The 16,182-nt window shown below is 37.0% G+C and overlaps 1 protein-coding gene and 1 pseudogene across 1 annotated transcript; one reads left to right on the top strand and one right to left on the bottom strand.

Moving 5' to 3' along the window:
* Positions 1 to 3,955: 3,955 nt before the first annotated feature.
* LOC122745342 lies at positions 3,956 to 4,828 on the bottom strand (annotated as a pseudogene).
* Positions 4,829 to 14,599: 9,771 nt separating this feature from the next.
* On the top strand, positions 14,600 to 15,490 carry LOC122741459 (vomeronasal type-1 receptor 2-like). Its single transcript, XM_043984964.1, has one exon. The coding sequence runs from the start codon at positions 14,600 to 14,602 to the stop codon at positions 15,488 to 15,490; it is 891 nt and encodes a 296-aa protein (XP_043840899.1).
* The last annotated feature ends 692 nt before the right edge of the window (positions 15,491 to 16,182 follow it).

Genomic DNA, 16,182 nt, shown 5'->3' with positions numbered 1-16,182 from the left:
TTTTTCATCAGTCTCAATTTTATGAATCTGAGGTGGAATTTTAGTTTAGTTTTAGTTTGTGTTTCTCTTATTACTAGTGGTTGGAAATATGTTTGAAAAATTTGAAGAACTTTGAAAACTTTTAAAAATGTCTTTTTAAACATTGAGCAACAGTTTTTGTTTATTTGCCTTCTAATTGTCCAAATGCTTGGATTGCAAAGTTTCATTAGACACAGGTGATATAAAGTTTTCTTCTCAATCAGTGACATTCTTTTATATCTCAGGTTGGTTCATTTTGCTTGTGAATAAAGCCTTTCCATTTCATGTAATCTAAACTATCTATTTTAGCTCTTGTAACTGCTTCTTTTCTCCTTTTCATTAGGAATTCATTCTCTACTGTTTTCTTTTTCTTGTGTATTTTTTTAAATGGTATGGCCTTTAACAATAAATTCATATTTCCATTTTGAATTAATTATGGAATATGAGATAAAAAATGTCATAAATCTCATTTCTTCTAGATTACTTTGCAGTTTTACAAGCAGTTGTAATAATATTGTGAATACTTTTCCAGATAGTTTATGTTTGGGATTTGTCAAAAACTGTGTATTGTAGGGGCCAAATTTAATATGGGGAGAGTTAATTGGGTGGCTCACCATAATATTGGGGTTCAGAAAATAACAAGGGAGCTCTAGGTTCAAAGCTACCTCCCCTCCAAACTGCTTTTTTTAGTTATTTCTCCCAGGCCAATAAGAAAGGAGCTTAACAGCCTCTTTTCCAAAAACAAATCAGGTTTTATTTAATGGGAATTAAATACACAGCAAAGGTGAAATTAATAAAGTCAAGGACAAGGGAATAGGAAAAGAGAAAATGGATAATCTCCCTGGTTCTAGCAAAAGCTGTCTCAAAACCCAAACTCACTTTCAGCTCAGCTAATTCAAAGGGCTGGATTTTACTCAACACCAGCGCTCTGTAATTTGTATGGCAGCCAGTCCACTTCAAAGCTCCTTCAAGGCCAGAGAGCGAGTAAGAATGTGTGCTACTTCCTGTTGGGGTTCCTTTTTCTACCTTTTTCTCCCTCCCCCAAAAGGGGAGGCCCTTCAAGTAGTGTGGCTGAGACTGGTTTCCTGTTGATGATGCAGTCCACAGCCTCTGAGGACACTCCTTCTCAGGGTTGGCCAAGTTAGACTAGGTCTGACAGGGAAGGCCAGGTGTGGCTCAAATCTAATCATCTTTAAGTGGGAACTTAGTAGTTCCTCATTCACACCCAATTCAAACACTACTAAATCAATCAAGTCTGACCCCTGGGCATCTGCCAAATTCCATTATTTTACTAGAGTATTGAGTTCAACTATTTCTCATTCTTCCTTGTCTAGTCTTCAATTGAGTTACTTTCCTCTTTAAATTAACCAGTACAAAGTCATTTTGAGCACTGCTGCTTTCTAAGTGAGTTTAAAGTCTGGAAGAGCCATTTTTCTCCATCCCTACCTTTTTCATTATTTCCCTTCATATTCCAGATCTTTAGTTATTTCAAATGAATTTTGTTATCATTTCATTTAGCTTTCCGAATTCTCTCCATGGTTTGATTTATATAGCAATAAACTTATTAAATTTCCTTTGTGAATATTGTTATCTCTATTGTATGAGAATGCCAAGCCATGAGCACTGAATATTCTACCAACTTTTCAAGTTGGTCTTTGTTATTGAATTTATGCACTTAATGGACGTGATTTCATTAACTGACTTTGATTTATTTATTTGTATATATTTGATAGCTAGGTGAAACAGTGAATAGAGTGCCATACCTGAATTTAGGAGTACTGATCTTTTAAAAAATTTTTTTTATTTTTCACTTTCTTTCATTATTTTTTTCTTTTTTTAGAGTTTTCTCATACAAAATGACTAATATGGTTTTATGTAATTGCACACGTATAACCTATATCTGATTGCCTACTGCCTCAGAGAGGAGGAGGAGAGGGAGGGAGGGAAGGAGGGATAGAATTTGGAACTCAAAACTTAAAATGAAAATGTTTATTACTAAAAAAATTAATGCTTAAAGGGAACCTAAAAACAATGTGATTATTAGTGCCTTTTACCCCTCTTCCCTCTGACCCTACCACTGTAGATCTGGAAGGGTCCCACAGAAGAAAAGGTTATTTTGCATTTTTAAAATTTCTTTGGCCATGAGTAACCATGTCCAAAGAGTTTATCAGCTCATGTCCAGCCTACCGCTAGTGACCCACTCCATTCTTTTTTAAAAAATTTAATAAAGTATTTTATTTTTTCCTGTTACATGTAAAGATAGTTCTCAACTTTTGTTTATACAAGCTTTCCAATTTCAGATTTTTCTCCCTCCCTCCCTTCCCTCCCCCCTCCCCTAGACAGCAGACAGTCTGATATAGGTTTTATACACACACACACACACACACACACACACACACAATAACATTAAACATATTTCTGCATTAGTCATGTTATAAGAGAAAAATCAGAGCAATGACAAAAAACCTCAAAATAGAAAAACAACAGCACCAAAAACAAAAGAAATAGTGTGGTTTAATCAGCATCTATACTCCACAGTTCTTTTTTTTCCTGGATTTGGAGATCCTCTTCTATCATGAGTTCCCTGGAACTCTTCTGTACCATTGCATTGGTGAGAAGAATATAGTCCATCACAGTAGATCAACACTCAATGTTGATGATACTGTGTACAATGTTCTTCTGGCTCTGTTCATCTCACTCATCATCACCCAGGAGTACTGATCTTTATGAATCAAAATCTAATTTCAGACACTTACTACCTGTGCTATTTTGGGCAAGTCACTTAACCCTGTTTTCCTCAATGCCTCATCTATAAAATGAGCTGGACTAGAAAATGGCCAAATACTCCAGTATTTTTACCCAGAGTCCCTCAAACAGGTTAATGAGGAATTGGACATGACTAAAATGACTGAAGAACAACAAAAATATATACATACACATATATACACATATATGTATATATACACATGTGTATATTTTAATAGGTATACATAAATTCTTGTTATATATACATATGTATGTGTATGTATAAAACAAAGGACAATGATCTATAAGTAATGGTAGTTGCCCCATTGGGCACCCAATTGCCCAGTTCCAGTTGGGTAAAACAACTAGCTCCTCTTTTCCTTCCTTCATTTCTTCCTTCCTTCCTTCTTCCCTCCCTTATTTCCTGCCTTCCTTCTTTCCTCCCTCCCTTCTTTCCTTCCTTCCTTCCTTCCTTGCCTCCTTTCTTCCCTTTTTACCTCCTTTTTTTCATCTTCCTCTGTCCACATATGGAATCGTACTCTTACCTGTGGGGCTCTGCCCAAAGGAATATAAATTTTGATGACTTAAAGATCAAAATGGCTCATCTGTATAATGTGATATGCAGAAAAGATAATTCACCCTTAGACTGTAGTACAAAAAACATAAAACCAAGGACCAGGTAGGTGTTCTAAGTTTATTATCATCTGTGCTGGTCAAACCACATATGAAGTACTGAGTTAGGTTCTTGAAACACTGGAGAACATTAGAAAGAAGGTAACCAGAATAGTAAGTGTCCTGAATATATCATAATCATTTGAAGGGAATGGAGATATTAAGCCTGGAAGAAAGAAGATTAAACGGGAACATGATAGCCATCTTCAAATATTCAAAGGTTGTCTTGTTGAAGAAAAATTAAACCTATTCTGCTTACCCTCAGAAGTGTCTTTCTTTGCAAATGTATTTTGCTGTAAAATCTCTGAAGTTTGTTTTAGCTGTGCTTGAGTCTGATGCTATCTTCAAGAGATTCTGGCTGTATTTGATCTTTCTGGAGTAGGAGGCTCTTTGGGTCTTCTTCAGAGTTTCAAGAACATTTAGGAGGCAGGTACTATTAGGAACTAGCATGTTCCACTGATGGCTCCAAGGATACAATTGAGGCCATGTGAGAGTGGAGACCTTTCTTGGCCCAGACAATTCAGAATGTTTTGAGAGCTCTGGGGATCAATGGAAAGGGGTTGATGGTTGGGTAACATAGCAACAGGGTGATAGAAGTAGTCATTATCCAGGGGGATTTTTGATTGAAATAACTGAGCAAAAGACTAAAAATGGAGGTGAGTGAATAAAAGCTGAAAAATGTGCTCATCAGTAAAAGGATGGTTTGGGTGGCTCTGATCTCAGGGTGCCTTCTGGGTGAGAGTTTAGTGCTCCGAATTCTCTGAACATGCTGGTAGTGTTCGTGTAGGAGAACCACCATGTAGCCACTGGCCATGACCATAACCCCAAAACAAAGCACATTTATGAAAGAGATTATTATCAAATAAACACCCATAATATATTCTGAAGTACAAAACACATAATAAAATGCACTTGTAATGTTGCTGCTGCTTCTTGGGCCTTTTGCACTTACTGGTACAGGAATTTCTATCAGCAGATTGAGGATCCAGCAGAACAGACAGAAAGGGGTGCTATGTTATACGGTTCCAACTCTGAATTCTTCCCATTTGGAATTATTGGGGTTGAGGGTGATGGCTTGGAAGGCAAACAGGAGGCAAGTCAAGGAAATTGAAAGGCTCTCATTCACTTTGCAAAGGTAAAATACAACTTTACATCCAACATCATCCAGGAAATAGTTCCATCCCAGACTCTGCAATGTTTGTGGGATTCCCTTGCTAACAAACATAGTGGTGTTCACCAAGCCCAGCTGGGTGAAAATAAGTGTTAAAAACCTTATCTTATCACCAGAAAGGACATTTAACATATAAGAGGTAAAGAGGAAGAAGTTTGCTATAGTCCCTATTTTGGTTGCAGCAATAAACACAATCCCAAGATAGAGGTTTTGTGGAAGCATTTTATGTGTCTTAGGGAAAAAGTTTATGATGAAAAAACCAGAGAGGACACAGAAAAATTGTGTTGTTATCATAATTTGGTATTCCAGTCCATAGGAGAGGCTCAATATACTACATCTGCCTCATTTCTATTCCTATGTTGAAGTACCTTTATATTTTAGAAAAGTTACACAGCCTTTTTCTTGCTCAAATGCTTATCCAAAAATTCCCCTAACTCAGGCCGGTATTGGGAGCAGGAGGCAGAGCTGAGTTCCATTATAGAGACTGATGATTGCTTATAGAATTGACTTTTTGTACCTACAATTGCTCAGCATAGTAGTTTCTGTTTAAGGTTAAAACTGACATCCTGTAGTTCCCACCAGAGATTCTCCTTCATTGAGTTCTGCAGAACTCATTACTGAAGGACCAAATCAGGCCAAAACATAGGCCAATGATCTTTCCCTAATCAGTCCTGTTGTGTGAAGTGGAAAAGAAGAAAAAGTCAAAGAGTTATGAGTCAATCTCCTACTGAATGGGATAAAGATCATCATTTTACCATGTGTTCTTTTTCTTGTAATTCTGGAATATTATTAAAGAAGGGACACTTATAGCCTCTAATCTAGTCTTGTCAAACTCAAATAGAAATGGGTTCGCTCAGATTGCAGATTGACTTAGAAAAACAAAAAACCTACACCATCTATATTTTAATTTTATTTATTTTGTTAAATATTCCCAATTACATATGTAAGGTATTAATTGTGATTTGGGGTTTTCATAACCCTATCTTTGCTTCATTATGGTCAGACTGAAAAAATGTAAGCTTGGGTGTGTACTTTGGAAGACAATTGAACAAACAAGAGGAACTCTGACCACAGGGAACATTTATTGAAACTATGTTTCTAAGCATTCCTCTAATAGATTCCCCATGCTCACATGGGTCTGGCTAGATTATAATGGGGATAGCCCATGTGGGTGTGCTGAGCCAATCAGAGACTCAGCATAGCTAAGAACCACTCCTCCCTTTCCTGTGAAAAAGTCAGTTAGAGATACAGTTGAGATTCAGTTAGGGGGAGGGAGAAGAAGTGAAAAGGAAGTTAGTTAGAAAGGGTTCTGAGGGAAATGGGGAAGGAAGGCAGACATTTTTAGAGGAGCTGCTGGTGTTTAACTTCAGACAAAAACAGAAGAGACTGCACAACTGATTCTCCTTAAAGCTGCAGATTTTGGGTGTGGTGAGTTTGTTTTGTTTTTGGGGCAAAGCTATCTCTTTGGAGCTAGCTGGGCTGGAGCCATGTTTGGGTGCCTGGGGCCTTTTTACCCCCGAGATGTATACATTGTTTCTAGTTCTATTAATCTCACTTGTGTAATTCAGATAGTGTTTTAAACTTGTTCCCATTAATAAACCTGTTTTGTTTTTGAAAGAGGCTGTTTCCTTTCTTACGCCAATATTAAGGCAAGCCACCCAATTATCTTTTCCCATTATTAAATTTGGCCCTTACACATAGGAGTGAGTTTCAGGCCATATTTGGAACTTTTGCTGTTTGTATAAGGACTCTGGGGATCAATTTTTACATCTCAGTTTGTGTCTGTTACCTATCCCTTTTATGTTCCTTATGCCCTAGAAGAGGGAATTTTGATTGAATTGCTTAGAAGGTAAGATACTCCTTGTGTAACCCATCCTCTTCTGGACTACTCCCTCAATTTGAATTTCTACTCTTGGATTGCAATGCAGAGAAGTAGGGTAACTAGTTTTTACTTTGGATTCTAAGGCTGGGACTCCCCTGAGCTCCCAACAAACCCATCCACACACTCTAAAAATAATGCCATAAGACAACTCTCAGAGCAACCTAACTCAGAAAAGAACAGAATGATACTATTTTCCAGCCAAATATGGCTTATTTAGGCAACTGTGACCACATGCTGTTTAGGCTGAGAGAGGAGCTCAGCCCATGGCGAAGACCCAGCCCCAGCCAGACCATGCCTCCAGAGCCTCAGAATCTTCAGTGCCAGCAGCCTCTTCTGAAACTTGGCTCATGGACCAGTAAAGGGATTCAGTGGTTGATCAGGGTGAAATAGCTGTGGTCTCTGCTGGAGTTGAGGCAGAGCACCCATATTCTGAACCAATAAGTTGACTGGAATGGTATCATCCCAGTGGGGGAGGGGCACAGGCACACCAAGCTGTCTGATTTCAATCAGACATCTGCTTCTGGGTCAAGATGAGTAGGCAGAGAAAGCAGTCAACCATAGAAAACTTCTTTGGGGAAAAGGTAGACCAGACTACACCCTCAAAAGATAATAACAAAGTCAAAACTCCAACATCCAATGCTTCCATGAAAAATATGAATTGGTCTCAGGCCATGGAAGCACTCAAAAAGGACTTTGAAGAGAAAGTAAGAGAGATAGAAGGAAGATTTAGAGAGGTAGAGGGAAAAAATGGAAAAAGAAATGAGAGCAATGCAGGAAATTCATGGGGAAAAAAGTCAACAACTGGAAAAGCCAAATGGAAAAGGAGATACAAATGCTCTCTTAAGAAAATAATTGCCTAAGAATTAGCATTGAACAAATGGAAGCTAGTGACTTTGTGATAAACCAAGAAACAATAAAGCAAATCCAAATGAATAAAAAAATAGAGAGCAATATGAAATATCTCCTTGAAAAAAACAGCTGCCCTGGAAAATAGATCCAGGAGAAATAATTTGAAAATCATTGGACTACCTGAAAACCATCATCAAAATAAGAGTTTGGACATCATCTTCCAAGAAATTGTCAGGGAAATTTGCCCTGATATTCTAGAAGCAGAAGGTAACATAGAATTTGAAAGAATCCTGTAATCACCTCTAGAAAGAGATCCCAAAAGGAAAACTTTGAGGAATATTATAGCCAAATTCTAGAGATTCCAAGGAATCAAAGGAAATGAACAGGAAGTTTTCAGATGAATAAAGTAAGGCTATCTACAGCCATGTGAAAAAAATGTTTCCAATCACTACTGATTAGAGAAATGCAAATTAAAACTACTCTTCAGTACCACCCAACCCCTATCAGATTGGGTAATATGACAAAAAAGGACAATGATTAGTGTTGGAGAAGATGTGGGAAAATTGGAACACTAATGTATTGTTGCTGGAATTGTGAACTGATCCAAGCATTCTGGGGAGAAATTTGGAACTATGCCCCCAAATCCATAAAACTGTGAATACCCTTTGACCTAGCAATTCCACTACTAAGTCTATATTCAAAAGAGATCATAAAAAGGGGAAAGGACCCCATGTATAAAAAAAAATTATAGCAGCTCTTTTTGTGGTGGCAAAGAATTGAAAATTGAGGGGATGCTCATCAATTGAGGAATAGCTAAACAAGTTGTAGTATATGAACGTAATACAATACTATCATCCTTTAAAAAATGATGAGCTGGTGGATTTCAGAAAAACCTGGAAAGACATATATGAACTGATGCTGAGTGAAATAATCAGAACCAAGAAAACATTGCACACAGTAGTAACAATATTGTGTGATGATCAACTGTGATTGACTTAGCTCTTCTCAGCAATGCAATGATCCAAGACAATGCCAAACGACATGATGAAAAATGCTCTCCACATCCAGAAAAAGAATTATGGAGTCTGAATGCAGATTGAAGCATACTATTTTCACTGTTGTTGGTGGTGTTTTTGTTTTTTCTTTCTCGTGTGTTTTTTTCCTTCTGATTCTTCCCTTACAAAATGACTAATTTTGAAATATGTTTAACATGATTGTAATGTATAAGCTATACCAGATTGCTTGCTGGTTTCAGGAGGAGGAAAGCAAAGGTGGGAAAAAATTTGGAACTCAATATATTACAAAAGTGAATGTTGAAAACTATCTTTATATGCAATTGGAAAAATAAAGGTCTGGGGGAAAAGCAATAAGTAAACTCAATACACAGCTTTTGATAAACCCAAAAGCATAAACCATCTGAGAAAGAACTCCTGATCTTATAACAACTGTTTAGAAAACTAAAAAGTAATCTAGAAGAAACAAAATTGAAAGTTAACATTTTATACCATATACCAGAATATTTCAAAATGGAAATATAAATTGATTATTAAAATCCATGCTATAAAAATTAAAATAGAAAAAGGTATCAGCAGAGAAAGAATTCCTAATCAAAAAGGGGAAAAAGAGGCAGTTACAAGAGACAAAATTTATCATTTAAATGACATGAAATTGAAAAGGTTTTCACAAACAAAACTGATGTGCTCAGGTTATAAGGAAAAGCAAATTGAGGTGAATAAACATTTGTATCATATATTTTAATGAGGGCTTGTTATGCAAAGGTTTAGACAATTAAGAGAATGATATAAGATCAAAAACAATTATCCAATTTTTTTAAAGTGAAAGGATAAAAAAGTTTCAATAATGAATTATATAAATGATTCATAACCATATATTTTAAACCACTATTAATTAGAGAAACACAAACCTGAAGTTCCAGCTCAGCTCAAATAAACTGAGAAAGACAACAGAAGATAAGCATAGTCAACACTGAAGGTGCTGTGAAAAAAAAAAGCAAAATTATTCATTGTTTGTGGAGGTGTGAATTGGCACAACTGTTCTAGAAAGCTATTTGGAATTATGGATATAAAGTGACTAAAATATATAGACCCTTTTGGTTAAGAAATTCCAACAGTAGTCAAATAATTCATAAACCTTAATGAAAAAAATAAAGCCCTGATGCCCACAAAGATATTTATGATTACATTTGTTTGTAATAAACTGGAATACAAAGTCAAGAGAGCAAAAATTACAAAAAAAATCAACTGAATATTGAGAGATTGTATGGCATAAACATGTCTCCAAAGAATATGAAGGAGAAGATACATTTCATGGCTCCTTTGTAAAGGCTAGAATACATTTATGTGAAACATTGCATAAAATATGAGCTTTATTAATATGTTCTTCAGTTTTGTTAATATTTAAAAATTTCTTCTACCTAAGAGATTATGTCATTCTAGAAAAGAGAGAGTAACCATGAACACCCAGGCCTCAGACTTCTTTTTTGCCCTCTGTGAATGACCTTGTCTGACTCTCCCAGGGACTAGACAAAAGTTTTCTTCCATCTTGTACCACTTACTTACTTTGGAGGGAGGCAGAAGTTTCTGGGAATTGTCATTAATCAACATTAATTGTGGATAATTATTAGCACCTGGGACAAAAGTTTGTTCTTCTTCAGAGACACCAAAGACTCCCAATGTAGACAGTGTCACTTTGCTTCAATTATACTCATAGATCTGGGGGAGATGAGCTTAGGTCATCCCATAGCTATAAGTATGATAAGACTACCCTCACTCCCATCACTCCACAGATACACACTGGGACCAGCACCCTTTCCCTTATCTACCCAAGAAGCAGAGACCAAAATAGGTAAGTGACTTTATTATTTCTTGAGGATGGAAGTAACATGGAACCACCAGAACTTACTGAATAGGAGGCTAATATCATCACCCAGTGCTTAGGAAAAAATCCATATAATACATGGGTGGATGATAAAGCAGAGTGGATAATGAAGCAAAGGGGCGAGAGACTTGAAGAAGGGATACCAACTAGAAGGGTATTGCCATAGTCCAGGTGATGAGAGATGGTTTCACTGTACTGAATATTAGAGAATATATAAAAGAGATGCTGGAAAGCAGAAATGCTAAGACTCAGCAACACATGGATCATGTTGAATGAGTTCAAGAGAAATGTTAAACATGACCCTGAACTTTCAGGCTGGGTGATTGGGAGGATGGTAGTGCCCTCAATAGTAGTAATAAAGAAGTTCAGAAGAGGGGAGAGTTTGAGAGAGTTTCAGTTCTATTTTGGATATAAGTTTGAGGTGTCTGTGGAACATCCAGTTTCAGATTGCAAAAGTAAGTTGATGAGAAAGACCCCTTTACTTACTATGACTCTCATATATTCACATTATCAAATAATCCCATATTGTCTAAGAATGCATTAATCACATACTTGACAATGTGTCTTACCACCTCTGGTTCCGAGAGTCTGAACCTAGCAAATCATTTGACTTCTGTGATCCAAACTACTCTCTCATATTGTAATAGAACAAATGCCAGTCTGCATTAGTGGGTGAAGGCTCCTCCTCAAGAAGATTTTTCTATACCAATGGAATTGCTGCACTGTACATTTATATTCATATGTACATATGTGCGTGCATATGTGTATCTACATACATACATGTGCATATTATACATATGCATATAGAGTGTGAGAATCAGGGTGCTACCCCCTGCTGAGAAAGATATTGTGAGAACCAGGGCAATGCCCTCCTGGAAAGAAAGCATATGACTAGCTTCTCAAAAGCTGCCTGGTGTCAGAAGTTACATCTATTCATAAACCACCTGTAAGTCATATCAATCAATGCTACAAGCCAGTTAGCTTGGAGCTGTGTGTGGGGACTGCCCTTCTTCCTGTTTCACAGGGAGCTTCTGAGAGAAGCTCCTGAGTATTGCTCTTTTCATTCAGGGTCTTCGGGTTGGTGGCAGAGAGAGAGGAAAGGAGATAGGCTTTTCTTTCTTTACTGTACTCCATGTGTTATCTTTACTCTTTAATAAATGCTTAAAAGTCTAAACACTTGCTGAATTTATCAGTAAATCTTAGCTAGTTTGCATCCCCCCAAAAACTAGGGGGGGCAGGTAAGGACACACATTAGATTTTAAACATCACAGTTGGTGACCACAAAGGACTGCTGAACCCTCCGATCTTCTGATCTTCCAGTTGGGTAAGAAATTTCCCCCTATTTCCTGTGTGCCCATCCCTTTAAATTTCAAGGTAGTACTAAGTACCAGCTGTTTTTCCTTTAGATTTTCAAATGGATTTTTAAAAAATTCCTAAGTACTCCTTTTCTAACTTGCTTGGCTAATCAGACAAGCGGGGGGGAAAAGGTCATGTTGAGACTTGGTCAGTTTGAATTTAATGAATATTTTTTTATTCCTATCCTTATTTTTACCAGGCTTTGTTATGTGGTATGGAAAATTCTGAATGTCATGGAGAAGATTAGAAAGAGTGATATTCCCCAGGATTCCCCATTAGGAAAGCTACTCATGGATTGGGATGAGGGAAAATTTACAGTAAAATCAACCATGACCAGAGAAAAGCTTATCATATTGTGTTCTATGTGGCAAAGAGTATTACAGGAAGAATGGCCTTAACATGGGTCATTTAATCACCCCAAATTGAGGCATTTGCAAAGAATCCTATGCCACTGGCCACCTAAACATTCACTTTATTGGACAATCTGGTTCAGAGTGAGCAAGGATTATGATACTGGGGATATAGGACAAGAAAGATCCAGGCTCCAGCTTAGATCTGAGCATGTTTCTCAAACTTAAATGTCAAATGACCCAACTCAATCAGATAAAGGTTATGCATGTACGATTACATAAAACATTACCATATTTGTCATTTTTTTTAACAAGAAAACTTGATTAAAAGAAAAAAAGCATACTTCAGTCTGTTCCATCAATCTCATTTCTTTCTTTGGATGTGGAGAGAATATTTCATCAATAGTCCTTTTGGGATTGTCTTGGATCATTGTATTATTGAGAATAGTCAAGTCATTCACAGTTCTTCACCAAACAATATTTTTGTCTCTGTGCACAATGTTTTCTTAGTTCTGCTCACTTCACTCTACATCATTTCATACATATCTTTCCAGGTCTTTCTGAAGTCATCATGCTTGTCATTTCTTATAGTACAATAATATTACATCACTATAATGTACCACAGCTTATTTAGGCATTCCCCAATTGATGGGCATTCCTTTGATTTCCAACTCTTAGCCACCATGAAAGGAGCTGCTATAAAGAAATTTTTAAATTTTCTTTCTTTCTTTCTTTCTTTTTATTTTTTTTTTTTTGGTGATGCAATTGGGGTTAAGTGACTTGCCTAGGGTCACACAGCTAGTAAGTGTTAAGTGTCTGAGGCCAGATTAGAACTCAGGTCCTCCTGACTCCAGGGCCAGTGCTCTATCCACTGCACCACCTAGCTGCCCATAAAGAAAATTATTGAAGCCATTTTTCCTAGGTTCTAGCTTTCTTTCTAATTTAAGTGTATTGACTTATTTGGGCAAATTTTAAAAAATTATATGATCAAAAATATATTTCTATCTATTTTCTACCTAATTTCTACCATTTTCTACGTTGTTTGGGCAAAAAAATTAATTTTATCTAATGAAAATTATCCATCTTATCCACTGGATTTCTTTTTATCTCTTCTTTGGTCACCAATTCTTATCTACCACTGAGGCTTGGAGGGATCATGAACAACAGTGCTAAAAAATCACAACTTTTCAGTTACCCTCAGGATCTCGAAAGAAGTACTGGTTAGTCACCATATGGATATCCCAAACCAAGAGTGAAAATTCAAATTGAGGGAGTAATCCAGAGGAGAAAGGATTACACAAGGAGTAATTCAACTTCTAAGCAATTCAGTCAAAACCTGTTAAGTGCACATTATATAGAGAGTACTCTTCTAGGGGATGAAGGGCATAAAACAAAGACAGTTATAGACATAAGTAATGGTTAAGGTAAGTTAGACTAAAACTGAGTTGTAAAACTTATTCCACACAGGCCCATGCAACAAAACTTCCATGTATGGCCCCAAACCAATTGATATGTAATTAGAAAATGTTGAGCAAAATAATGTGTGTGTCCTTACCTGCCTCCCAGTGTGTGTGGGAAACTAGTTAGGATTTACTTAAAATTCAGCAACAGTTTAGGCTTTTAAGCATTTATTAAAGTATATTAGAAGTTAGTAAAGAGAGAGAAAGAGCACATGTCTCCAAAAGAATGGAAAAACCCTAGCTCAGATCTATGCTAGTGAGAGAGAGAGAGAAAAGGCTCCCTCCCCTAGCAGCTCACACTTCCAAAGAGAAAGAGGCTGAGTCAGTTCGAGCAGAAGTTCAGAAGGGTGGTCCCCACACATAGCTCCAAGCTAATTGGCTGGTCTCATTCAAGTCCATTGATTGACATAACTTAAAGGCTGTCTATGAATAGAGGCAACTTCTGGGACACCAGTCAGACCTTAGAAACCTCAGAAAGGTCACCTCATGTCTTTCTCGGCAGGGGGCAGGGGTCCTTGGTTCTCACAGTACAATATATTGTTACGATGTGGTGTTTTAAGTCAATGTACAAGCTGCTCAGATCTATTTCTATTTGAGTTTGACATCACTGGTTTATAAGACCACAAAGATCCCTTCTTAGTAATAGTCCATAGTTCTAAGATAAAAAACACTGGGTAACATGATAATCTCTGTACCCCTTACTATGATATTAACCTCTAACTCTTTTCCCTTTTCTTCTTATTCCCCTCAAACAACAGTACTGACTACACAAAGATCATTGGACTATGTTTTGGAATGATTTGGTCCTTTACTAACAAGATCTGTAGAACTCAATGAAGGAAAATCTATGGTTGGAATTGCAGGATAGCAATTTTTACCTTAAACAGAAACTACTATGTTGAGCAATTGTAAACATGAAAATTCCAAATCTATAAAAATCCTCAGTCTTCATAATAAAGCTCAGCTCCACACATTGGCCTGGGTTAGAGGAACTAATGAATAAGGATTTGAGCAAGAAAATTCTGTGTAACGTTCTAAAATAATCATATCCATCAACATATGTAAAGGAATGAGGAAGAAATAGTGTTTTTAACCTCTCCTGTGGACTGGGATAAAAAATTATTGTAGTCAAAAGGTTTTCCTGTGTTCTCTCTGGTTTTTCTTTTCTCCCTAAAGTTTTATTTTTAAGAGGAATGGAATGCTTCCAAAAATCACCTGCCTAGTTATTGTGTTTCTTTCTGTGACAATAGTAGGAACTATAGCAAACATTTTCCTTTTTACATTTTATATATTAAATGTCATTGCTGGCCACAAGATAAGTTCTCTAACTTTTATTTTCATCCAGCTGAGCTTGGTGAACTCCACTATGCTTATTAGCAAGGGAGTTCCACAAATATTGCAGGGTTTGGGGTGGAACTTTTTCTTGGATAATGTTGGATGCAAAGTTGTATTTTACTTTCGCAGAGTGAGTCAAGGCCTTTCAATTTCCTTGACTTGCCTCCTGTGTACCTTCCAGGCCATTACCATTAGCCCAAGTAATTCCAGGTGGGCAGAGTTCAAAGTTAGAGCCACACAACATACCACCCCCTTTTATCTATTCTGTTGGATCCTCAATCTGCTGATAGAAATTCCTGTACCAATAAGTACAAGAGGCCCAAGAAGCAGCAACAACATTACAAATGTGTTTGATCATGTGTTTTGTACTTCAGAACATATTATGCATGTGTATTTAATAATGACCATTTTCAGAAATATGCTATGTTTGGGGCTCATGTTTTCAGCCAGTGGTTACATGGTGCTTCTCCTACACAAACACAATAAGCATGTCCAGAAAATTCTGAACTCCAATCTCTTACCCAAAAGGCACCCTAAGATCAGAGCAACACAAACCATCCTTTTACTCATGAGCACATTTGTCAGTTTTTACACACTCAACTTGATTTTAACTCTTTTTCTCAGTTATTTTGACCAAAAGTCTCCCTGGATGTTGTCTATCTCTATCTTCCTGTCACTATGTTACCCAACTATCAGTCCTTTTCTGTTGATCCCCAGACTTCCCAGGCAAACCTCTAATTTCTGGTCCAAGTAACATCCCCATTGTCACACTGGTCTCAACTGTGACCATGGAGTCATAAGTAGAATGTTTCCTCCTCTTGCCATCCCTTTACCTGCCTCCTAAATGTTCTTGAAACAGAGGAGACACAAAGAGGCTTCTAATCTTGAAAGATTCAATAGGAGCAGAAACCCATGACATCAGACTCACAGCAGAACTTCAAATGAGCCTATAGCTTGACTCATATGCAGAGAAGGAAGCTTATTTTTAAAAAGCATTTTGTTATTTTCCAGTAATATGTAAAGATAGTTTTCACATTGATTTTTTTTTTTATTTTTTTATTTTTTTGTTTTTTTTAGTGAGGCAATTGGGGTTAAGTGACTTGCCCAGGGTCACACAGCTAGTAAGTATTAAGTGTCTGAGGCCAGATTTGAACTCAGGTCCTCCTGACTCCAGGGCCGGTGCTCTATCCACTGCGCCACCTAGCTGCCCCGTAAAGATAGTTTTTAACATTTGTTTTCATAGGATTTTTAGTTCCAAATTTTTCCCCCCACTCTCCCTTCCCTCCCCCTTCCCCAAGATGGAAAGCAATCTGATATAGGTTATATATGTAAAATCACATTAAACATATTTATGCATTAGTCATATTGTGAAAGAAGAATCAGAACACAAGGGGAAAACCTCAAAAAAGAAAAAAAGCCCCAAAGTAGAAACTGTATGGTTCAATC

The sequence above is a fragment of the Dromiciops gliroides genome, chromosome 1, assembly GCF_019393635.1.
Source record: "Dromiciops gliroides isolate mDroGli1 chromosome 1, mDroGli1.pri, whole genome shotgun sequence".
Taxonomy (NCBI): domain Eukaryota; kingdom Metazoa; phylum Chordata; class Mammalia; order Microbiotheria; family Microbiotheriidae; genus Dromiciops; species Dromiciops gliroides.
The sequence above is the reverse complement of the archived record's forward strand: the minus strand, read 5'-3'. Positions and strand labels throughout refer to the sequence as shown.

Bases quoted from the DNA above. Each gene is read 5' to 3' on its own strand.
- LOC122741459 (XM_043984964.1), top strand. From the start codon at position 14,600: ATGCTTCCAAAAATCACCTGCCTAGTTATTGTGTTTCTTTCTGTGACA.